This window comes from Lepisosteus platostomus, chromosome 2 (genome assembly GCF_059453375.1).
Source record: "Lepisosteus platostomus isolate fLepPlt1 chromosome 2, fLepPlt1.hap1, whole genome shotgun sequence".
Taxonomy (NCBI): Eukaryota; Metazoa; Chordata; class Actinopteri; order Semionotiformes; family Lepisosteidae; genus Lepisosteus; species Lepisosteus platostomus.
The window spans coordinates 77,551,971-77,576,270 of NC_142612.1; the positions used below are offsets into that span (position 1 = coordinate 77,551,971).

The 24,300-nt window shown below is 39.3% G+C and overlaps 3 protein-coding genes and 2 long non-coding RNA genes across 7 annotated transcripts; 3 read left to right on the top strand and 2 right to left on the bottom strand.

Moving 5' to 3' along the window:
- Positions 1-846: 846 nt before the first annotated feature.
- Positions 847-8,000, top strand: LOC148677283 (extracellular calcium-sensing receptor-like). The gene is made up of 6 exons (XM_088619863.1): positions 847-1,538; positions 1,919-2,192; positions 2,587-3,420; positions 4,430-4,651; positions 4,895-5,018; positions 5,981-8,000. Exons 1-6 carry the CDS (start codon positions 1,330-1,332, stop codon positions 6,892-6,894), a joined length of 2,577 nt encoding a protein of 858 aa, XP_088475989.1. The 5' UTR covers positions 847-1,329; the 3' UTR covers positions 6,895-8,000.
- Positions 8,001-9,315: 1,315 nt separating this feature from the next.
- Positions 9,316-15,650, top strand: LOC148677284 (extracellular calcium-sensing receptor-like). 2 transcript variants are annotated; one of them, XM_088619918.1, is made up of 6 exons: positions 9,316-9,948; positions 10,344-10,617; positions 11,008-11,844; positions 12,784-13,005; positions 13,221-13,344; positions 14,689-15,650. In XM_088619918.1, exons 1-6 carry the CDS (start codon positions 9,740-9,742, stop codon positions 15,600-15,602), a joined length of 2,580 nt encoding a protein of 859 aa, XP_088476044.1. In that variant the 5' UTR covers positions 9,316-9,739; the 3' UTR covers positions 15,603-15,650. The 2 variants fall into 2 exon arrangements, with proteins under 2 accessions (XP_088476044.1, XP_088476053.1); XM_088619927.1 differs by lacking the exon at positions 12,784-13,005.
- Positions 12,025-13,259, bottom strand: LOC148677285 (uncharacterized). Its single transcript, XR_015930388.1, has 2 exons — positions 13,191-13,259; positions 12,025-12,994 (listed from the first exon to the last, which is right to left on the bottom strand). It is a non-coding gene; the product is annotated as an uncharacterized LOC148677285 (long non-coding RNA).
- LOC148677286 (uncharacterized) lies at positions 14,963-16,754 on the bottom strand. The gene is made up of 3 exons (XR_015930387.1): positions 16,697-16,754; positions 15,629-15,733; positions 14,963-15,034 (listed from the first exon to the last, which is right to left on the bottom strand). It is a non-coding gene; the product is annotated as an uncharacterized LOC148677286 (long non-coding RNA).
- Positions 16,755-18,671: 1,917 nt separating this feature from the next.
- LOC148677287 (extracellular calcium-sensing receptor-like) lies at positions 18,672-23,930 on the top strand. 2 transcript variants are annotated; one of them, XM_088619894.1, is made up of 6 exons: positions 18,672-19,068; positions 19,601-19,892; positions 20,717-21,541; positions 21,806-22,033; positions 22,655-22,778; positions 22,935-23,930. In XM_088619894.1, the coding sequence occupies exons 1-6, from the start codon at positions 18,863-18,865 to the stop codon at positions 23,846-23,848; spliced, it is 2,589 nt and encodes an 862-aa protein (XP_088476020.1). In that variant the 5' UTR covers positions 18,672-18,862; the 3' UTR covers positions 23,849-23,930. The 2 variants fall into 2 exon arrangements, with proteins under 2 accessions (XP_088476020.1, XP_088476030.1); XM_088619904.1 differs by having other exon boundaries at positions 18,672-18,868.
- Positions 23,931-24,300: the final 370 nt, after the last annotated feature.

Below are 24,300 nucleotides of genomic sequence, written 5' to 3' on the forward strand. Positions count from 1 at the left end.
AATGTGCAACTGCCCTTTACAGTTATTTATTTGTATTTTAGTGGTTAGGCTAGCCAGCTCGCAGTGCTGGGGCACTGGGTTCAGTTCCAGACCAGGGGTACTGTCTGTGGGGAGTTTGTATGTTCCTCTGAGTTCATATCGATTTCCTCAGGGCTCTGGCTTCCTTCCACAGTCCCTGCGCTCCCCTGTGACACTGAATTTATTAAAGGGGATAGAAAATGAATGGATGGGTAGTATTACAGTTTTGTATTGATCTTTTTGTGGATAACAAATTTCATAGATAAGATGATGTTTTGACAAACGAGATACAGTATGTTGTTTCCTGTATGTGTTCCTTTATAACCACGAACCACGAACATGCATTTGTAAGGATTTATAAGACCATTTTGCAAAGGATGTTTAATAGGTCAGAGGTCACAAAGTCATTTTTCCAGGAGCACAGAAAGGGTCCTGTTTGTGTTGCACGGAAACATGGAATTTGCACTCCTCGAGTTTATTTGTAATCGGATAAATCTATTCATAATTGTTGACAATAATAAGCACTTGTTATTATTCCGCTGTGATTTTTCAAAACACCAAAAAACCTAAAGAGCTTGTCAGACAGATTCGATTTGAAAAATAAACCTTTAAATCCAATTATGCAGCTCAATCATGTAACACGTTAAATTTCACAATCCAGCCATTTATTTTTCAAATCAAAATAAAAAAGACCAGCCACGCACTCCACTCACTGAATCCAGCAACCACAGTACAACACTACTGTCTATCCTTCACCCAGAAAAAAAATAATTGAATCACAATAAATAAGTTATTGATAAATAAACAACTGTAAAGGGAAAGGCACAAGCGTTAAATTGTCCCCAGTCTCCAGGATATTGTATTGAGCAGAAACTGGACAGCTCCGTGGCGCTGATGCTGAAAATACCCTTTACACTCCAGAGTCTGGAATATTTACCGTGTTCCTAACAATTGCCTAATAGATTCTTCTTTCTACTGTTTTGTTTTTTATATAAACCTTCTACAGTTTTTTGATAGAATGTATTACCGATATAATTAATTGGTGCACGGCAATCTGATGTGCAGTGCTCACGGACTCGTTGTCCTCAGTGGGATGTACTGTAAATCATGACACCCGAACAGCAGCCTCCTCACGCTGAGCTGATCAAACAGACCCCTTGGGAGACAGCGGCTCAGTTAGTTCCTACTGGCTGTGCTTCTCATTAAAATAAAGCACAAGGACCTTGCGGATTGTATCGTATATAAAATGGAAAATTAAATACTCTACTTTCACTTCATTCAGATTACTTTGATTCTACAAGCTACGTCGTAATGGACGCGAACATCCTAACATCGTTAATGTTATTTCATTCGTTTCAGGTGGACGGCGATTTGTCGTGCAGGATCCTGGGCAAATATACAATGTCTGGTTTATTCAAAAACGGCGAATTAGTCATCGGTGGTGTGTTCCCAGTTTTTGGTACACATGAGGACAGCCATACGTTGTTCGATGCTGAACCACCAACCACAAAGTGTGTTGGGTGAGTTATAGAGTGTTTGTTGAACATCTGCACACACGTAAAATTTTAGAGATACACGAGAAAAATAAGTTTCCTTGAAATACTGTATGGCATAGCATTTAATATATACAGTACATCTAGAAGCTGAACATGTTCAGTAAGTTATTGTATGTTCTTCCCACTCGTGACGGTGATTTAATTTCTCGCTCGGTTAAAGGGGGGGCAGTGAGTGAACCGGTCAGGGATAATAAATCATAGCAAATCAGACCTAATCTGAACAGAAACACAAAATGAAATCTGGAGCCAGTGGACGTGCCTGAGCTTTGCAGCTGTGAGGTATCATCGCTGAACACGATACACCCGTGCCGCCTGTTAACCTATCGTACTGTATCTCATTACAGCTTCGACCTTCGTGTGTTTCGATGGGTGCAGATGATGGTCTTTGCCATAGAGGAAATCAACACGGACAGCAGTTTACTGCCAAACATCACACTTGGATACAAAATCCTGGACAATTGCGATTCTCCGGCTGAAACTGTGAGAGCGGGTCTAACCTTAGCCAACGGACCAGAAGAAGTACAAGAATCTAAACCCTGTCCCTCGCCAACCCGTGCTGTGATCACCTCTAACTCCTTACACATCGCCAGAGCTATTGGTCCCTTCGGTATTCCTTTGGTAAAGCTTAATGTTATTTTTCTTTTCGTTTTAGAAGTCTTCATCTAAGACACCCAATTTACAGTACTGTTTATGTTGCACACTGATGCTTGAAGAGTTTTTGTCCTATTTTAAAGGGCATGTTTTATCAGGTTTTCATCAGTATCAGTTTTGATAAATTATTTAAATGTTTACTTAGAGACAGCTTGCCTTTATACAGTACTATAATACTGTGCTCTTAAAAAAAATTAAATATCAGTTTGTAACTTATATTGCCCTTAGCTGAAGATTAATTATTTTAAAATGAATGGGTGAAATTACATATACAACAAGGCTGTAGTTATTTTAAGTATGAACAGGTTACTCAGAAGTGAATGAATTAATGCTTGCTTTTACTGTATGTATATTTCACAAGGTCAGCTATGCTTCAACATGTTCTTGTCTCAGCAACAAAAGAGAGTTCCCCACATTCTCCCGCACTATTCCCAGTGATTTTTTTCAGGCCAAAGCTTTGGCTCAGCTTGTTAAACATTTTGGATGGACGTGGATCGGAGCTATCCAAGCAGACAATGAATATGGCATCTTTGGGATACAGTCTTTTACCAAGGAAGTTGCAAAATATGGAGTTTGCATTGCCTTCACTGAAAATATTTTAAGTACCTATTCAAGACCTGCAATACTTCAAATAGTTGAAACTATTAAAAGGACAACAGTGAAAGTCATATTAGCATTTGCCACAGAACATGACTTATACCCTTTAATGCAGGAGATTGTCAGTCAAAACATAACAGGTATACAGTGGATCGCAAGTGAGGACTGGGTAACAGCAGCGAGACCCTCAACTGAAGAATTCTTCAGATCTTTTGGTGGTACAATTGGGTTTGCAACTCGCAAGATGGCAATCCCAGAGTTCAAAGATTTTCTCATCAATATACATCCATCTGTTGATTCTGTAAACAACTTAAATAATGTATTCTGGGAAAACATCTTTGGGTGTACTTTATACTTGACAGAGGAGACCTTCAAACAAAATATCTCAGAAACCAAGTCAAAGATATGCACAGGAAAAGAGAGACTGGATGAAGTAGAAAACACTTTCTTTGATGTCTCACAACTAAGAGTGACATATAATGTACACAAAGCAGTGTATGCGGTAGCACATGCCCTTCATGACTTACTGTTTTGTGAAAAGGAAGAAAATAACACCATTAAACTGTGTGGAGATATTGCAAGAATAGAGCCCTGGCAGGTGAGTAAAAGCAGATTGCAGTTCTGACCTGTGTGTGAGTGTCTATGTACAGGGTAACACAACAGTGGGACAGAAAAAAAATGTATTGCTTCAAAAGTTATGTGAATTATAGATGTGAATCAATATCTATTTATATTTTGCAGAATTTGCAGCTTTTATCATTCTGTTAAAAACAGGAGATGTAAAAATCTCTCATGAAAAATGAAATAAAAACTACTTCATTTAGCTTTAACCTTTAAAATAATCTCATGGCACTTTACAATACACAAAAGTACATTTTACAGTTATATAGAATTAAAGTTGTATAAACCTTTAAGCCTAGTGCTGTCCACTGGCAGATGTACAGTATGTAATTGATGTAAGGAAGCCAATAACATCAGTCTTATCAAAACTAAGATGTAAAGAATTTTGTGACATTCAGTCTTTTATATTGGAAATATATTGGAAATAGAATTGGAGTGTATTGAAACAGCTACCTTGGTATCAGGCTACTTGTGGACACCGATTTGAGAAACATACTGTATGCATAAAAATGATCAGACCATGTGACTCTAGGACTTTACTGAGAAGAATTACATAAAAACTATATACTGTAGCAGAGGGCCTGGTATTGAGCTGTGTGAAACAGCAGATGTAACCGCCTAAACTCACACATAACACTACCATTAGAAATGAAGCGTTGACACTCATGAAGGTAAGATTTAAAATATTTAGTGTCAGTGCCAGACATTCCACGCTAATTGTTCAGATGAATGACATAATTTGCTGCATCAAATGATGCACTGAGATCTATAAGAATTACAATATAGAGTGCACCCAAATCTGATACCTTGAGGAGGTTTAATAAGAGCAGTTTAATTGTTATTTAATCGTATAAAGAAAGAATGAAGTAGTTCAGACTATTTACGTATTACACTAAAAAGGTTATTTACTGTATATAACAAAAGTTAGATGTAGGCTGCAAAAGAAGCATAACTAAGTTTTAGGCATTTTTTCCAACACCGTCAAGGTCACTGAACAACTAAAAAGAGTCAGTTTTGTAAACCAGTTTGGAGAAGCTGTGTACTTTGATGAGAACGGAGATCCTCCTGCTGCCTATGACATTATAAACTGGCAACTCAACAAAGGAGTGGTCAGCCATGTGACAGTGGGTCACTTTGATACATCACCAGATGGAGGCAGTCAGCTAGTGGTTGATGAGGACAATATTGTCTGGAGCACTGGGGAAGAGGTAAGCAAAATTTCAGAACTTCATATAATTTTTTTTACAGTATAGACATGAGGCAGAAACTGTGGTTTGAATCTCATTTATTACTTGAAAATAATGAAATTGAAATTAAATGATGTACATCTAATACACATCAGTTTTTCATAAATATATTTCAAATGTTGAAGTCATAATTATTAAATAATGTATTGCATATACGAATATGTAGGAGAATATACTGTATACTGTATCTCACTGTCTGTTCAGGTTCCTAAAGCAGTGTGTTCTGAGAGCTGCCCCCCAGGCACAAGAAGAGCAGCCAGGAAAGGCCAGCCCATCTGCTGCTTCGATTGCATTCCTTGTGCTGATGGTACCATAGCAAACACCACAGGTATGAACTACATATTTCTAAATATGGAGTCTCACCATGCGCTGTGGGCAGCTTTTGGAGTTTATCTCCAGTTTCCAAGGATGAAGCTATGGGAAACTGTCACGCTTGCCTGTCCACAGCTCAGCGGGGCATGCTATGGTAGCACTGGTGTGGAAACCAGCCTCTGCACCACCCACCTGTAACTCAACGCCGGCTGCTATGGACATCAATTGACAGCAGACCCACATCACCTGGATATAGTTACCATCGCTCCACTCCAGGTGATTCAGAGATATTTAAGATCAGCTCTCAGTGTAACCGGAGCTCTGGTATACAGTTCAGCTCTCACCCTAGCTTTGTTTCCTATCCGTGTTCCTGCTTGTGTTTTTCCCTGGATTCTTGACCCAAGCTTCACCCTGAACTCATCCCTAGATTTGCCCCATCATGCTGAAATCTCTACCAGACCCCCAAATACACTGAGAGCTGACCTAGACTATCCCTGAATCACCTGCAGTGGAATGATGGTAATTGCCTCTCTAGATGATTCAAGTCTATTGTCAACTGCACAACATGGCAACCAGCTCTCAGTGGCAGATGAGTGGAGCAGAGTCCAGCTGCCACACCTGCAGAGCAGCATCCGGGGTGAGCCTGGCAAATCCTCCTGCCAGTTGCCACTGAAGATAATATACAACACAAATCGACAGATTCTGTAGCTTTACTACATTATGTGATTACAATGGAATCCATATTGAAAGACTTCAAAACATCTTGCAGATTTTTCTCTATTATTTTTAATAGGTATACAAATAATTGACTATGCATTGTCTGTTAACTTTGTTTTTCATATGCAGTTTGTTTCCTGCCCTTCACATATTTGTACAAATAAAATTAATGTGAAATGATTCTCTTAGTAATCTTGCTCTCCTATAAGCTCTGAATAGGCATTTTCCAATGTTCACTCTTTTCCCCTTCATTCTCTTCAGGTGCAGCTGAGTGCGTGGAATGTCCACAGGACTACTGGTCTAATGATGGAAAAGACAGCTGTATCCTCAGAGACATTGAATATCTTTCCTACTATGATGCAATGGGAATCACACTCACTACTGTGTCATTGTTTGGACTCTGCTTGACAGTAGCCACTATTTCAGTCTTCTTTTCCTTCAGAAGCACACCCATTGTAAAAGCCAACAACTCTGAGCTCAGCTCTCTCCTGCTGTTCTCTCTGCTGCTGTGTTTTCTCTGCCCTCTTACCTTCATTGGGCAGCCAACAGCCTGGTCCTGTATGTTGCGTCACACAGCCTTTGGAATCACATTTGCACTTTGTATTTCCTGTGTGTTGGGAAAAACAATAGTTGTTGTAACAGCTTTCAGAGCCACTCTTCCCAGCAACAACATGGCAAAAAACTTTGGACCAGTTCAGCAGAGGATCATAGTTTGTTCTTGCACAGCTGTGCAGGTTGTAATCTGTGTGCTGTGGCTTAGTTTGAAACCTCCCTTCCCTGACAAAAATTTTAAACTCAGTAATGAAAAGATCATTTTAGAATGTAACACAGGATCAGAAATTGCATTTTATGCAGTACTAGGCTATATAGGCCTGCTTGCAGCTACTTGTTTGGTGCTGGCTTTCTTAGCCAGGAAACTGCCTGATAATTTCAATGAGGCCAAGCTGATAACTTTCAGCATGCTCATCTTCTGTGCAGTTTGGGTCACCTTCATCCCAGCGTATGTCAGCTCACCTGGAAAATACACAGTTGCAGTTGAGATTTTTGCAATTTTGTCTTCGACGTTTAGTCTACTGATTTGTATTTTTTCTCCTAAGTGCTACATAATTATGTTGAAGCCTGAGAAAAACACAAGAAAACATTTAATGGGGAAAGTGCCTTCCAGACCGCTGTAATTTATAAAATGACCTCTCAAACAAAATAAAACTTATTGAAATATTGCCACAATTCTTCTTGCATTATTTACATCACTATGCTGTATCTCCCCCCTGTCACAAATTATTAGTAATAGCAGATGATGGCAACCCAGACTCTTTACTGGAAGCACAGCAAAAGGCAGGAATATTATCATTGTTGGTGGTGGGGTTGACAGATACTTTCTATAAAAAATAATAATTGATTAAATTAGACTACATTTTTTGGATGGAAACATTTTCCTTCTTTTCCCTGTGAGCTGTCTGGCTTTAGTACCTTATGATACTCAACTGCCTCACATACATTACAAACATGAGTTTCTTTTCTTTCCTAGCCAGAGCCAACTCCTTTACCACAATGTCTGGCTTTTCCAGTTTCTGCTTTAGGGGTGCCATTTTTGTGAAGGTCGATTAGAATCCACACACTTTGGGGAGCACTTTGGGCTGTGAGAAAGCAGGGGTGCCCATCATAGTAGCAAGGGGTGCCCACTTTTATCAAGCTGACTGCCATGCAAGGAAAGAGCACACTCACTGACCGACTAAAGATCAGTCCAAGACAGTTATTTTTCTCAGTAAATATTGGAAAAAATATTATTTTTACAAATCTAAGTATGCCCTATGAGGTGGACAACACTGTTAATATTTTGAAGCTTCAAAATGAAAAAAAAAATTCTGAACAATTAATGTGAATGTATGTATAAATGTTTGTTTCTCATTGAGGTTCCAGAATCTTTGTCCAGTGACAGCTGTTCCCCAGGAAAAAGAAAAGCAGTGGGGAAAGACCAGACCATCTGTTGCTTTAACTGTGTCTCTTGTGATAATGGGACTTCACCTAATCCCACAGATATGTCTTGCTAAAATACTGTATGTAGAGGCCTCATTAATATATATTTATGTACAAAATACTTTTATTTTATTGTACATTTTCAAGGTACACAATATTATAACATCTTTATCATCTTAAGATAACAGCTGTATCTACAGTATCTACAGTGTATTCCATGGTGAGTTTGAACACAGTAGTTCTATTTAGATGAAGCCTTGAATTTCAACTGTTTGTAAATAAAATGTGATTTTATGTTTCTTAATTCATTTTTGTGATTTTTTACCAGTCAGATTTTAAAAGCTATTTTAATATTAAAGCATTAAATATAGAAAAGTTTTCAGAGCCACCCTTTCCAAACAACAACAAATACTATAATAATTATAACACTGAATTTTATATAAAAATGCAAAATAATCATCACTGGTATTGAGTGTTAATTCAGAAATCCAATATCATACAATAAAGTATCTGAGATTTTGTACAATTAATATATGTAACTAACTTGTAATATTTAGTTATTTGTTCAATTTAAAAATCGTACAATAATGCTTCATTTTCACATTTACATTTTTTCACAGTTTTACATTCACAATCCTGTATTATGCCTTTTTCCATTTATATCTCTTTTTAGTAATATTTTGAACAGATATTATCGACTATTAATAATGAAAATAGTAGCCTTTTATATATGAACGGCTTTCTGTTTTTAATTAGTTTATTACGTTTATAAGCAGCAGACTCCCTCTTGTGGGAGTCCGAAGTATTTCACTTATTTTAAGAATTCGTCTAAACTAAGGCAACTGTAACATGTCAAATCAGCCATAATTAAATGCAATATATATATATAAAGAAGAGTTAGGCTATTTAAATAAAAAATATGAAGGAACTATAACTGCCCTATACTACTACTTGTCAAAAACATACTTTAATATTTGTATAAATCTGTTAGAATTACAGTTTTGTATTTGAGCTTTAAGTGAGAACAAAGGTCACATACAGTATAAGAACACTTTGTGATATATCATTTAAGGTTTCCTATACAGTATGTGTTCCATTATAACCATGACCAATCTATAGTCTGTAAGGAGATATAATATGCTTTTGCAGAGGATGTTTGATAAAGTATAAAGTACAGATAAAGTATGTTTTACATGAGCAAAGGGTCCTGTTCGTGTTTCACGGTAACCATAGCCGTTTTTGCACCCACCACTGACATATAATTGTATTTTTCAATTGACCACAGAAAAGGTCAAAGCTCGAATATGACTGAAAACTATGGGATCAATCTATTTTATAAATTTGTTGATTATAAAAGCTCGGGCTGTTATTCAAGTTCCCCTGTATTTATTCACAAGACAGACGTTTTTAAAACACCAAAACCCTTAAAACGTTAGAAACGTATTAAAGTATCTTTTATATCTAATTATGAAGATCATTTATATTATACATTACGTATGTGATTGACATATTTTTCAAATCAAACCTTTACAAAAAAAAACGTACAACCACTAGAGATATTACTGCTAAATAAACAATATTTAAGGAAAAGGCACAAGTGTCAAATAGTCCCCAGTCTCCAGAATATTGTATTGAGCAGAAACTGGACAGCTCCGTGGCGCTGACGCTGAAAATACCCTTTACACTCCAGAGTCTGAATACCCTGTACCTAACAGTTGTCTGATAGATGCCTCCGTTGTGTTGTTTTGTTTTTTATTTAAACCTTTCGCATTTTCTTTTGATTTTTCGATTTTTTATAATTAATTGGTACATGCTTATTTTATGCACAATGCGCACGGATTCTATTTCCTCAAACAGCCTCCTCACGCTGAGCTGATCAAACCGACCCCTTGGGAGACAGCGGCTCAGTTAGTTCCTACTGGCTGTGCTTCTCATTAAAATAAAGCACAAGGACCTTGCGGATTGTATCATATATAAAATGGAAAATGAAATACTCTACTTTAATTTCATTCAGATTACTTTGATTCTACAAGCTACGTCGTAATGGACGCGCACATCCTAACATCGTTAATATTATTTCATTCGTTTCAGGTGGACGGCGATTTGACGTGCAGGATCCTGGGCAAATATACAATGTCTGGTTTATTCAAAAACGGCGAATTAGTCATCGGTGGTGTGTTCCCAGTTTTTGCCACAATTGAGGACAGCCATACGTCGTCCGATACTGAACCACCAACGAGGAAGTGTGTTGAGTGAGTTATAGAGTGTTTGTTGGACATTTCAGAGCTATATAAGAAAAATGTCCCTTTTGAACATTTTACTTTATTTATTGTTTAATATAGTATCATTGTATAATTTTGTTTTTCATTCTTATTGATGTCATACATATTCAATAATCCTTTCCATAATCTGTGAGGGTGCGAGGAAGCTAAACACTAAAATATTGCATGTTCTTCCCACTCGTGACGGGATTTAATTTCTCGGTCAGGGATAATAAATCATAGCAAATCAGACCTAATCTGAACAGAAACACAAGATGAAATCTGGAGCCAGTGGACGTGCCTGAGCTTTGGAGCTGTGAGGTATCATCGCTGAACACGATACACCCGTGCCGCCTGTTAACCTATCGTACTGTATCTCATTACAGCTTCGACCTTCGTGTGTTTCGATGGGTGCAGATGATGGTCTTTGCCATAGAGGAAATCAACACGGACAGCAGTTTACTGCCAAACATCACACTTGGATACAAAATCCTGGACAATTGCGATTCTCCGGCTGAAACTGTGAGAGCGGGTCTAAGCTTAGCCAACGGACCAGAAGAAGTACAAGAATCTAAACCCTGTCCCTCGCCAACCCGTGCTGTGATCACCTCTAACTCCTTACACATCGCCAGAGCTATTGGTCCCTTCGGTATTCCTTTGGTAAAGCTTAATGTTATTTTTCTTTTCGTTTTAGAAGTCTTCATCTAAGACACCCAACTTACAGTACTGTTTTATGTTGCACACTGATGCTTGAAGAGTTTCTGTCCTATTTTAAAGGGCATGTTTTATCAGGTTTTCATCAGTATGAGGTTTTGATAAAATATTTAAATGTTTACTTAGAGACAGCTTGCCTTTATACTATAATACTGTGCTCTTAAAAAATATATATATCAGTTTGTAATTTATATTGCCTTTAGGTGAAGATGAATTATTTTTAAATGAATGGGTGAAATTACATATACAACAAGGGTGTAGTTATTTTAAGTATGAACAGGTTACTCAGAAGTGAATGAATTAATGCTTGCTTTTACTGTATGTATATTTCACAAGGTCAGCTATGCTTCAACATGTTCTTGTCTCAGCAACAAAAGAGAGTTCCCCACATTCTCCCGCACTATTCCCAGTGATTTTTTTCAGGCCAAAGCTTTGGCTCAGCTTGTTAAACATTTTGGATGGACGTGGATCGGAGCTATCCAAGCGGACAATGAATATGGCATCTTTGGGATACAGTCTTTTACCAAGGAAGTTGCAAAATATGGAATTTGCATTGCCTTCACTGAAAATATTTTAAGCACCTACTCAAGAACTGCAATACTTCAGATAGTTGAAACTATTAAAAGGACAACAGTGAAAATCATATTAGCATTTGTCTCAGAAGATGACTTATACCCTTTAATGCAGGAGATTGTCAGGCAAAACATAACTGGTATACAGTGGATCGCAAGTGAGGACTGGGTAACAGCAGAGAGACCCTCCACTGAAGAATTCTTCAGAACTTTTGGTGGTACAATTGGGTTTGCAACTCGCAAGATGGCAATTCCAGAGTTCAAAGATTTTCTTCTCAATATACGTCCATCTGTTAATTCTGCAGAATACACCTTAAATAATGTATTCTGGGAAAACATCTTTGGGTGTACTTTATATTTTACAGAGGAGACCTTCAAATTAAATATTTCAGAAACCAAGTCAAAGATATGCACAGGAAAAGAGAGATTGGATCAAAGAGAACACACTTTCTTCAACGTCTCGCAGCTAAGAGTGACATATAATGTACACAAAGCAGTGTATGCTGTAGCACATGCACTTCATGACTTACTGTTTTGTGAAAAGGAAGAAAATAACACCATTAGACTGTGTGGAGATATTGCAAGAATAGAGCCCTGGCAGGTGAGTAAAAGCAGATTGCAGGTCTGATTTCTGTGTGAGTGTCTATGTACAGGGTAACACAACAGTGGGACTGAAAGAAAAATGTAGAAGTCTAATATCTATGGAACAAGGTGCTGTGTGTATGTTTCAGATTCTGAGGCTTTTATCATGATCTTAAAAAATAGGAGAAGTAAAGAATAATTGAAAATACAAATAATCCTTATTTATCACCAGTACAAATAATCTCCAAACCACTTACAATACATAAAATAGTACATTTGGCAATGAAATAAATTTAAGTTGGATCAAACCTTAAATACAGTGCTGTTCACTGGCAGGGACAAGCAAATATGTGAGGAAGCAAATATCATTTTCTTGTCAAAATTAAGATGCATAGAATTATGTGACATTCAAATGTTCACATCAGAAAGGCAGACTGAAAGTGTTCAAACAGCTGCTTTGGTATTAGGTTAAGTGTGCACATAGATTTGACTCTCATCTGAATAGAAATGATCTGACCAAATAAATGAATACCTAACAGCAGAGGGCCTAGTAAACACCACGTGAGCTCATGCACAAAATCACCCGTAGAAATGAAGTGCTGACATTCAGAAAGGTAAGATTAAAAATGTTTAGCTTAGTGTCAATTACAAAAAAAAATTCCCTACTAAAGAAGGATGCCAATATTTGCTGCATCGTAGGACACACTGAGATCTATGAAAATGACATCATATAGTGCATATGAATAAGTTACCCTGAGGAGATCATTGGCCTCTTTAACAAAAACAACTTCATTGCTATTGAACTGTCTTTAGACAGAGTGAAAGAGTTCAAACTGTTTATTTGCAGTGATGTGGCTGTGTTATTGCACTGCATATTATTCTGAAATATTCACAAGAGAAGTTAGATATACTAGGCTGCAATAAACTAAGTTTTAGGTATTTTTCCAACACTGTTAAGGTCACTGAACATATAAAAAGAGTCAATTTTGTGAACCGTTTTGGAGAAGCTGTGTACTTCGATGAGAACGGAGATCCTCCTGCTGCCTATGACATTATAAACTGGCAACTCAACAAAGGAGTGGTCAGCCATGTGACAGTGGGTCACTTTGATACATCACCAGATGGAGGCAGTCAGCTAGTGATTGATGAGGACAGTATTGTCTGGAGCACTGGGAGAGAGGTAAGCACAATTTCAGATCTTGATACAATATTTAAAAGTTGTGGTCTGTATCTCAATTATTCCTTGAAAACTACGAAAATGAAATTAAACAATGCGTATTTAAAACTTCTTAGTTCTTTAGAAATGCCTTACAATTGTAGAAGTAATATTTATTAAATAAGGTAAGTTATATAGTAATCTGTTACCTAAAGTATATCCACATTTTCTCTCTTCAGGTTCCAGCAGGAGTGTGTTCTGAGAGCTGCCCCCCAGGCACAAGAAGAGCAGCCAGGAAAGGCCAGCCCATCTGCTGCTTCGATTGCATTCCTTGTGCTGATGGTACCATAGCAAACACCACAGGTATGAACTATACAGTAGGAAGAATATATCCCACATTTCCGATTTTCTTTTAATTATTTGGAATTATATGGTGAAACATCCATCCATTTTCTAGCCACGTCCTCCCACTCAAGGTCCCAGGGGACCCAGAGCCTATCCCAGCAAGCAACAGGTGCAAGGCAGGCTACACCCGGGATGAGATGTGCAGACTTTTGCAGGCAGACACACTGAAACAGACACACACAAACCCACACTTAGGGCCAATTTTCTCAGAAGGACTCACTCATACCTAGGGCCAGTTTTACCAGTATGTTTTTGGACTGTGGGAGCACCTACAGCAAATCCATGCAAACACAGGGAGAACATGCCAACTCTCCAGGGGTAGCGGCCCAGGTCCAGTACTGACCCAAAGGACCCAGTGCAGCAAGGCAGCTATGCTATCCACTGCACTACCACTACCCTGTGGTAAAGCAGCTTCTTTCAAAATGTGTTAATCACAAGCTTGGCATGCAGTGTGTCCCTGTTTCCCTGGCTATAGACATGAAGCTCAAGTAGACAGACATTTGAACAATAGAGGTTGCCTTATGCTAATACTGTAGGTCACTGTAGTGAGACTTCTAGTGCAACAACAGCCCTTGCAGCAGTGCCTCCTATTTACTGTATAGGCCCTGCTGTGGGTGATGGTAGAGATGACACAAGTGGTGTCTTTTGGCAGGAAACAAGACTTCCATCACTAGAGGCAATGGCTGTCTCTTTACTTTTTAAAAGAAGAGCCCATGGAATAAAAGCCAAGCAAAAGCAGAATGCGGATTCTAGGGCACTTACTAGACCAAAAAAAAAATCCCAAATCACACCCATGATGACAACTTTGCAATGCTTACAAACAAAATACAGAATGAATTTAAGACACAAAGCACTTACTGGAATGACTGGAGAATATATCACAGAGATGCTGTCCTCTGTGAACCTCCCCTTGTTTTGCCTTTGCATTCCAAGGGTGGCATTGTAGGATTGTACAGTAGGTAAACTGGCAAACATCATCCTAGGCACTTGCTACCTTATACAAATAATATTAAAACACAAAAACTGCCAGACCAGATTCTCTTTTTACATTATTTGATTACAATGGAATTCACATTGAAAATCATCTTGCAGATTTGTCTCTATTATTGTTATGAGGTACGGATAATGAAATATTAGTTTATACATTGTCTGTAAATATTATAGTACTGCAGATGTGTTCTTGTCCTTCAAATGTTTTTAAATACAAATAAAGTTAAGTCATTCTTTTAGTAATCTTGCTCTCCTATAAGCTCTGAATAGGCCTTTTCCAATGTTCACTCTTTTCCCCTCAATTCTCTTCAGGTGCAGCTGAGTGCGTGGAATGTCCACAGGACTACTGGTCTAATGATGGAAAAGACAGCTGTATCCTCAAAGACATTGAATATCTTTCCTACTATGATGCAATGGGAATCACACTCACTACTGTGTCATTGTTTGGACTCTGCTTGACAGTAGCCACTATTTCAGTCTTCTTTTCCTTCAGAAGCACACCCATTGTAAAAGCCAACAACTCTGAGCTCAGCTCTCTCCTGCTGTTCTCTCTGCTGCTGTGTTTTCTCTGCCCTCTTACCTTCATTGGGCAGCCAACAGCCTGGTCCTGTATGTTGCGTCACACAGCCTTTGGAATCACATTTGCACTTTGTATTTCCTGTGTGTTGGGAAAAACAATAGTTGTTGTAACAGCTTTCAGAGCCACTCTTCCCAACGACAACATGGCAAAAAACTTTGGGCCAGTTCAGCAGAGGATCATAGTTTGTTCTTGTACAGCTGTGCAGGTTGTAATCTGTGTACTGTGGCTTAGTTTAAAACCTCCCTTCCCTCACAAAAATTTTAAACTCAGTAATGAAAAGATCATTTTAGAATGTAACACAGGATCAGATATTGCATTTTATGCAGTACTGGGCTATATAGGCCTGCTTGCAGCTACTTGTTTGGTGCTGGCTTTCTTAGCCAGGAAACTGCCTGATAATTTCAATGAGGCCAAGCTGATAACTTTCAGCATGCTCATCTTCTGTGCAGTTTGGGTCACCTTCATACCAGCGTATGTCAGCTCACCTGGAAAATACACAGTTGCAGTTGAGATTTTTGCTATTTTGTCATCAACATTTGGCCTGCTGTTTTGTATTTTTGCTCCTAAGTGTTACATAATTATGTTGAAGCCTGAGAAAAACACAAGAAAAAATATAATGGGGAAAATGTCTTCCAGAAAACTGTAATGAATAAAAACAACCTCTCAGCTCACCTGGAAAATACACAGTTGCAGTAGAGATTTTTGCAATTTTGTCTTCGACATTTGGTTTGTTTCTTTGTATATTTGCTCATAAATGTTATATTATTTTACTGAAGCCTGAGAAAAACACCAGAAAACATATAATGGGTAACTGCCTTCCAAAAGACTTTAAATGACATATTACAGAATCCTTATTAAGATACAAGCTTTCTCTTCCACATTTAATGAAAGGAAAATACAACCAGTCTTGATAAAAGTAATTACTCTTAACCTGGGAAACTGAAACCAGCTTTTCTGTCTCAATTAATTATGTTGATTAAACATGGATAACTTTCGTTTTCCTGTACTAACTGATATTTAATAAAACTTCTAGACTAGAACAATGTTAGATATTTTCAGAAATAGTTTAGTTAACATAAAAAATCCCCTTTTTCAATTATTTTGTTTTCCATTGTATTTAATTGTTCCTCAAATCTGTATTTTTAGAAAACTGGTTTAAGCGTCCGCTCACTGGATTTTGCTATTGCGGGACACAGGTCATGTTAAGTGGGGCTGTGCCTGTCCTGGCTGCTCACTGAGGATTGTCGAGTCAATGTGGATGGGGGATCTTTATTGACATGATTAAACTAAACGGGTTTTCGGGTTACAGTGGCAGAGGTGTGTGATAGCCGTCACTCTAAATAACTGAGATAAATAAATAGAAAAAGCATACCGGGAGGAGACGGTTAGTTGCGGCGCTTTCGTGCACCTTTGCTAATTGTAAACTTAAGAGTGTGGCTTATATAAAAAAAAAACAAGATAAGGTATTAATATGAATAGTAACGAATAAACTAAACATAATACATAAAATTACATCTTCCAACGCAAAGTCTTTGTATTTGTAACTGAAACAAAAAGTTAACACGCACAGATCAAACTGCGCCGTTACAGAAGGACGGGACTTTTGCACATTTTTCCTAACATTAAAGAAACTCTGAAACATCGCATACTGTGCGGTACAAGGAATGTGAGTAACGCGGCGCACTTCCATATCATTACAACAAATCAAATGTTATTTACGCCGAATCAAACCTGACCGACCTGTAAATAAATAAACATCGAGAGGAGGCGGTTAGTTTCAGGGTCTCGAGAGACTTTGTAACCGCTGCCCTGCTCGCGCTCCTCACTGAGAGCTTCCGGTCTCGAGCCGCCCTGTACTGGATGAACAGGAGGACGGAAGAGGTGACGGCCATGGCTTATTTACTGTACCTGCCCCCTTGCGCAGGAGCGAGAAAAAATAATAATCTGAGCTCCCCCTGTTCAGGGGGTCTGGCCGCACTGTGTCGTGTGCCTTTGTCTTCTTTCCTGGTGCAATAATAATGAGAAACACAGGCGATGTCTGTATGTTTTGTGCTCAGTTTTATAGCCTTCAGGCCTCACAGGCCACACTACTGCAGTTCACAATGCAGTATATTTCCTTAAACATCATCATGCACATTGACAAGGACAACATACCTGCAGTATACTGTATATTTGTAATGGTTAGTGTGGCTAAGGAACTGCGCCTGTGGCTGGAAGGTTGCTGGTTCATATCCCACAGCTGGCAGAGGAATCCTACTCCACTAGGCCCCTGAGCAAGGCCCTTAACCCCAACTGCTCCAGGGGCGCCGTATAATAGCTGATCCTCTGCTCTGACCCCAAGCTTCTCTCTCCCCGTCTGTGTGCATGTGTGTCTCATGTAGAGCAAGCTGGGGTATGTGAAAAGACAAATTCCTAATGCAAGAAATTGTAGATTTCTGGCCAATAAAGTGATCTGAACATCTGAACACTAGTTGAGGTTCGTGTTGGGCTCCCAAGCTTGGAAGACTAGTAAGGGATAGTAAGAATCTTTATTTTGTTTCTTCCCACATGTCAGTCCGGTTGTAGAATAACATGTCGCAAAGAAACTTTAAATTCATCGGGTACAGTGGGAGCAGACGCACATAATCAATACAGTATGTGACAAAAAACGAGGTCTTCAAAGTATTGTCAGAATGCAACCTGCAGCCTATATAAACAAACATCACCTGCTCAAAAACTGGCTATATAACTCCAGACTGGAGGGTGGCATTTTAGTTCCAATATGATAAAAATACCTCAGTGTAATGGACATAAAACAAGAAGTCTGCATCACACTTTACTCCATACTGCGCAGGCATCATCGTCATCCTGCAGTTCAGACTTCAGATTGCTGCTTTTCAAAAACCGGTGAGCCCCTTTAAATCCAAACCCCTACATATCATCTTGAGGAAAATAAAATGAAAACACGAAATGAAAAGGAAATGAACACCCTTGTGCATATCTGTAGACATCTATGATCACCATCATGTTCTGTCATTTTACATTGACTTTGTTATTAAAGGATCTAGGCAGTAAGCCCCATTTTTTCCAGTGATTCTCCATGCAAAACTTTTATAAATAAATAAAACCTATATAGCAAAAACGTCTATAGTGCTTTTCTGCACACTCTACTCCAAGCTTTTGACGTGGACACTATCCTGTAAAAAGGATCATTCGGATAAGAAGTAAAACCGAGGTGTTTCCCCGGCGCCCTGGCCAAATTATCCATTGGCCTTTACCCATCATGGCCTGTAAAGCCTTTCACAGACGAACACGTTAAATAACAGATTAGTATCTGACGGCTGATGCTGTTATTTGTCATTCCCACGGAAAACTACAGTGTTGTTAGGCCCCACTAGTTAATTAAGAAGCAAAACGGCTCCAGTTAAGGTTCATCGGTCTATTTCCGTGCAACTTTAAAAATCTTGATCTGCCTTAAAGCGGTGCGAAGCGGCCTGATGTTACTCTTTTATTGAGCAGCGAACAACGTTAGCTCCAGCTCCAGTTTTCTGGTGTCAGACGCCCTCTTGCGGAAAGGTTTTTTTTTTAATTCCCTGGTTATGTTTCAGTTCTTAACCGAATATATAAACCGAATAGGTCAACTGAATACATATTTGTACACTTAAGTGTAACAGTAAATGTAATATTTACATAAATAAATTCCTTTAGCGACAAACCCAAACATCGCGCAGGTTATTACCAGCGTTGAGAATGAGCTACTGTATAAATTATTCCTGAACCACAGGGCAGCTGTTGCCATTACAATGCGTTACAGTTACCTTTGTAGCGTGTCATGTGACCATTCCAGATGTGCCAGAGGAATGAAAGTGTCGGCTATAAAAATGGAACCCGAGTTCGGTGCTAGGATTGTCCATTTTCACGCACACAATGGGTGTAAGGTTTGGGCTGCTATCCTTCTGTTTCATGCAGATCAGTTTGTCTGAATCCGCCTGCAAGCTTCAAGGGCTTTTTACTTCTCCGGCGTTGTCACAGGATGGGGATATTATAATCGGGGGTGTTTTTACTCTTCACTACAAAGGCGCAGTTCCTGAACTCTCTTACGACAGAGTTCCTAAAACCCCTGGATGCGTGAGGTAGGTTTTAAAGATCTACATCACATGGCATTGGCACGAATCAGAAAATATTCAGGAAATGTATTAATCGCTACGAATACAGATCTCTTAATAAGCAGTGTTTTCGCTAACTCTCAAAAACTGGACAGTAAATTAAAGTATCTTGAATTTTTTTAAGTCAAATATAATAACACTTAAAAATTAGAGTATATCTGTATATAAACACAGACCTTAAGATTAGTAAACAGTGCAGTGTGTCTTCCAAACCCGTGTTAATTTCTGCCTGCGTGCTGTTTTTTCTAGTTTTATGAAGCATTATGTCAGATATGTGATAGAAGTGTTTGTAAAAGGCCATTCTCGTTACCAAAACACAGCTGTTATCCAGTCATGCGAGATGGTTTTGTGTGTGAAAACCCTCACTAAAATAACCTGAAGGTTTCCACCGGAGCGCCCCGATTCTCTAAAACAATTGAGCTGTTTTTGTCTTAAACGGTCATTTCATTTTATGTATCTTATTTTTTCTTTTTTTTTATGCATTCCCCCGCACACGAAGTTTCTTTCTGAGGGCTTTTCGCTGGGCACAAGGCATGATTTTCGCGATCGAAGAGATCAATCGGGACAGCACCCTGCTGCCCAACGTGACGCTGGGCTACAGGATCCTGGACTCGTGCAGCAACCCCCCCGGAGCCCTGAGAGCGGCGCTCACCGCCCTCAACGGCCGCGACCCGTTCATTTCCGACTGGAGGTGCGCCGGAGGCTCTCCGGTGGCCGCAGTCATCGGCTGCTCGGGGTCCACACAGTCTATTACCATAGCGCGGCTCCTGGGCTCGTTTGGGATTCCTCAGGTGAGAAACCGCTGAATCGAGGAGACTCGACTACAGCTGCGGCCGATACGGGCTGACACGTACTGTACGAGCCGTAGAAAAAAGACAAATGGGTGGATAGGAAATATACTTTTGACTTTGAATTGAGTCCTTGATCATACAGTATATTTAAAAAAAGAACAGCTACTTCTCCTTCCTCGTATCTTTTTTTTTATAGAAACATCATTGTAAAAAACAATATTTAAATAACGTTGCATGTTCCGTGTACAGTAGGAAACAAGTTTTCCTTTTCGTTATCATGGGTGCAATGCAATTCAATCGCTCAGCTAATCTGCCTTTTTCTATCCGTCTATGATGGGATAAGTGAAAAATAGCGCTGGAAAGCCTCTAGAAAACTAAAGATATTTTAGTATATTTTATTTTAAACACCTAAAGATATTTGACGCTGTTTGTAAAAGGTCATTTGATTTTGCTTGTATGTATTGTTCAGGGTCCGTCAGTATGACATTCTGTAGTCGTTTGACTAGTGAAAAACTTATGAATTGCTTTGAAAACCTTTCATTCCACGCAATTTGCCATCTTGACCTATCCCCGTCTTTCATTTCAATTCCAAATATTCTTCAAGAGTAAAGATTCATAGATCATTTCTGACCTCATGTGAGCAAATGTAATGATAACAAAACTCGATGCCCCTATGAATTGCTTTGCTGATGTTGACTCTGAAATATTTTATACAGTTATTTGGTTATGTCTTATATTCTTAACTACGATAAATATTAATAACTACAAATGCCCCATTCTAACCAAAAATGTACAAAACTCCTTTTCTTATGCACACTTCACAGATAAGTTATTTCTCCTCCTGTGCATGTCTAAGCAACAAGCACGAATACCCCACGTTTTTCCGAACAATTCCCAGTGATTATTTCCAGGTTAAAGCTTGGGTTAAAGTCGTGAAGCACTTTGGATGGACTTGGCTGGGGGCTTTTGGATCTGATGATGCCTATGGCCAGTATGGAATTCAGTCCTTCCTGAAGGAAGTGGAAGATATCAACTCCTGCGTGGCTTTTGCTGAATATTTTCCTGCTGTTTACACCAAGGAAAAAATATTGAGACACGTAGATCTTATTAAAGAGACGCAGGTAAAGGTCATCCTGGTGTTTGCTACAGAAATAGACATGTACATGCTAGTTAACGAGCTGGTTGAACAAAATGTCACTGGAATCGTCTGGCTGGCCAGCGAAAGCTGGTCTACGGCAGGTCTACTCTCCACTAAGGAGAAGTTTGGGATCCTCGGGGGTTTGTTGGGATTGGGAATCCAAAGAGCAAATCTTGAGGGCTTTAAAGAGTTCCTTGTGAGGATTCACCCCTCGCAGCAACCTGGAAATGTGTACGTCAAGGAATTCTGGGAAAAAACCTTCGATTGTTCATATGAAACTCCCAATGTGACAGAAAATTCAGATTCTCAGTTCCCAGTCAGGAAATGCACTGGCTTAGAAGATTTACGATCGGTTGAAAATATTTACACAGATGTCACCCAGCTACGTGTCACATACAACACCTATAAAGGAGTCTATGCTGTTGCTCACACGCTTCATAACATGATGTTTTGTGAAACTGGATTGCACAACCAGACCTGCTCTGGCATACGGGATATCAACCCTTGGGAGGTATGTATCTTAAAACGTATCTTCGCTTTTAGTCTGTTAAACAGTCAAAATATGAAAGTAGACAGAAATATGCTTTTAATTAGAGTCAATGAAGAAACCGAGACTCAGGAATCCACTGATCATTAACTTTCTTTTCTTAATTGCATGATCTCGAAATTTAAGTCCAGTAAATGCAAGAAGTAAGAGGCTTTCTGTGTTAAATGTTGGAGTTGAAATGTTCTGAATTGTATCATCAAAGTAGCTCTGCATGTTTTTCTCCTACAGGTAACACAGACCTTAAAACAGGTCAAATTCAAAACGCCCACTGGAGAGGAGGTCCAGTTTGATCAAAATGGGGATCCTCTTCCCTCCTATGATATAATCAACTGGCAGCTGGACCAGCATGGCAGGGTGCAGTATGTAGATATAGGTTACTATGATGGCTCTGCCCCAGAAGGACAAGAACTTGTGATAAACGAAGACGCTATCATCTGGAATGGAGGCCAGAAAAAAGTAAGACTGATGCTCCAGTCATATCAGAAGTCTTAAATGCACTCTTAAGACTCTTGAAAAGCAGTTGCCAGACCATTATAGTGTTTCTTTGTTATAATAAAACAACATTTAAACAAGTCTCTTGAAAGAATGAAACTTGGAAGAAGGAAAAAAAGAAAGTTGCTGCAGTTGGAAAATGAATTTCCAGCTGCAGCAACAACACTAGAAATATTCAACATGCTCAGCTCTTGAAATCTACCTGTCAGCATGTGTGAGTGTAAGTGCTTGCAGGTGTAGCAGTAATCTCGGAAGCCACCACTGTAGCTGATCCAGTAAATATAGCTTGTAAGTGCTTTAGGAGAAACTAGTTTAATCGACACGAGGGATACTTGTGACAGTCCAGGAAATGGCTTTTTTAAAGTGGGTTGGCTTACGCACCTGCAAATGCAGCAGAGCTGCCTGAGCTGAGCTGAGCCGAGCCGAGCTGAGCCAGTTACAGTGAAATCCAGACCTCATCACACAAGCCTAATGGCACACTATCCCAAAACTGGCAGTAACCTTTTCCTAATACGTCAAAAATAATGTGAAATAACAATGGCAGAACAACCATACAGCTTCCGTTGCTATGCTGTATTTTTCCAGGTTATAAAGTCTGTTTGCAGTGAAAGTTGCCCCCCAGGGTCGAGAAAAGCGTCTCGAGAAGGACAGCCTATCTGCTGCTTTGACTGCATACCTTGTGCCCAAGGTGAAATCAGCAACCAGACCGGTAGGGATGCCAGTTAAACGTGCTAATGAACATTTTAAGAGAATGAGGAAAGACTGGGTTGAGAATTAATTGTTTTCACAGAACGCCAATTATTGTCATGGATTTGTAAGCAACCTCAGTTTAAACAAATGATTTGTTCTTGGTGTTTTCCAATAGATTCCATTGATTGCATAAAATGCCCGTGGGACTACTGGCCAAATTCCAAGAAGACTGCTTGTTTTCCAAAACAAATGGAGTTTCTTTCTTTCGGAGAGATTATGGGGAGCGCACTGACTGCCTTAGGGATTTTTGGAGCGTGCCTGACGTTATTTGTCACAGCGGTTTTCTTTCGTTTCAGAAGCACGCCAGTTGTCCGGGCTAATAACTCTGAAATCAGCTTCCTCCTCCTGGTGGCATTAGTGTTCTGCTTCCTTTGTCCCCTGCTGTTTGTGGGAGAGCCTTCCCCGTGGTCCTGCATGGTGAAGCACGCTGCCTTTGGCATCATATTTGTTCTGTGCGTCGCCTGTGTTCTGGGCAAAACATTCGTCGTCTTGATGGCGTTTAGATCAACCCTTCCTGGCAGCAACACCATGAAGTGGTTTGGCCCAGTGCAGCAAAGGTTCACCATCCTGCTCTTTGCATCCATTCAGATAATGATTTGTGCTCTTTGGCTTGGCATTTCTCCCCCGTTTCCACAGAAAAACGCAAGCCTATTTAACGATAAGATTATTCTGGAATGCAATTTAGGATCTGTCACGGCGTTCTGTTGTGTTTTAGGGTATATTGGCGTCTTGGCTGTAATGTGTTTCATTTTTGCCTTCCTAGCGAGAAAGCTGCCAGACAGCTTTAACGAGGCAAAATATATAACTTTCAGTATGTTGATATTCTGTGCAGTGTGGATCGCATTTATACCTGCTTATGTCAGCTCTCCGGGGAAGTATACGGTTGCAGTTGAAATCTTTGCCATCCTCTCCTCCAGTTTTGCAGTGCTACTGTGCATCTTCGCTCCGAAATGTTACATTATATTGCTGAAGCCAGAGAAAAATACTAAAAGGAACATCATGGGCAGGTCAAACATCAAAAGAAATTAACCTAAAAGTATTATTCTATTGTTTAAAAGTGTACTTAAAACTATTTGCAAGATTTGAAATATAATAAAAGTATATAGACATATTTTTGGAATGTTTTATTCTGTCAATACGTCTGTCAAAAAGTACTGTGTGCACTGTAGAACGGCATGTGAGGTCTATTTATTGCATAGTTCTTATTCCAGCAGATGTTCTTCTTTCCTTAAATTGCTACTGTACTTAAAACATCTCATTGTTCCAAACCTTGCAGAAGCTCTACTAAGAAAGGAGGTCTTTGTGTTCATTTGGTTGCTGGTGGCTTATGACCTGAGGATTTGATCCAGCTGCTTCCTGTGATCTCTGGTTCTCTGTCAGCTTGCTACAGCCACAGGGCTGGGAAATCTGTCTCAGACAACGACTGTGGCAAGACGTTCCATCGTTAGCTTTGTTGCAGGCCATCAGGCATGCAAGCAGTG

Excerpts from the sequence above, each read along its gene's own strand:
- LOC148677283 (XM_088619863.1), top strand. The coding sequence starts at position 1,330 with ATGGACGCGAACATCCTAACATCGTTAATGTTATTTCATTCGTTTCAG. Across the intron at positions 2,193-2,586 it reads GTCCCTTCGGTATTCCTTTG|GTCAGCTATGCTTCAACATG; the intron begins GTAAAGCTTAAT and ends ATATTTCACAAG. Across the intron at positions 3,421-4,429 it reads CAAGAATAGAGCCCTGGCAG|GTCACTGAACAACTAAAAAG; the intron begins GTGAGTAAAAGC and ends AACACCGTCAAG.
- LOC148677284 (XM_088619918.1), top strand. The coding sequence starts at position 9,740 with ATGGACGCGCACATCCTAACATCGTTAATATTATTTCATTCGTTTCAG. Across the intron at positions 9,949-10,343 it reads CCAACGAGGAAGTGTGTTGA|CTTCGACCTTCGTGTGTTTC; the intron begins GTGAGTTATAGA and ends ATCTCATTACAG. Across the intron at positions 10,618-11,007 it reads GTCCCTTCGGTATTCCTTTG|GTCAGCTATGCTTCAACATG; the intron begins GTAAAGCTTAAT and ends ATATTTCACAAG.
- LOC148677287 (XM_088619894.1), top strand. The coding sequence starts at position 18,863 with ATGGGTGTAAGGTTTGGGCTGCTATCCTTCTGTTTCATGCAGATCAGT. Across the intron at positions 22,034-22,654 it reads GGAATGGAGGCCAGAAAAAA|GTTATAAAGTCTGTTTGCAG; the intron begins GTAAGACTGATG and ends GTATTTTTCCAG. Across the intron at positions 22,779-22,934 it reads TGAAATCAGCAACCAGACCG|ATTCCATTGATTGCATAAAA; the intron begins GTAGGGATGCCA and ends GTTTTCCAATAG.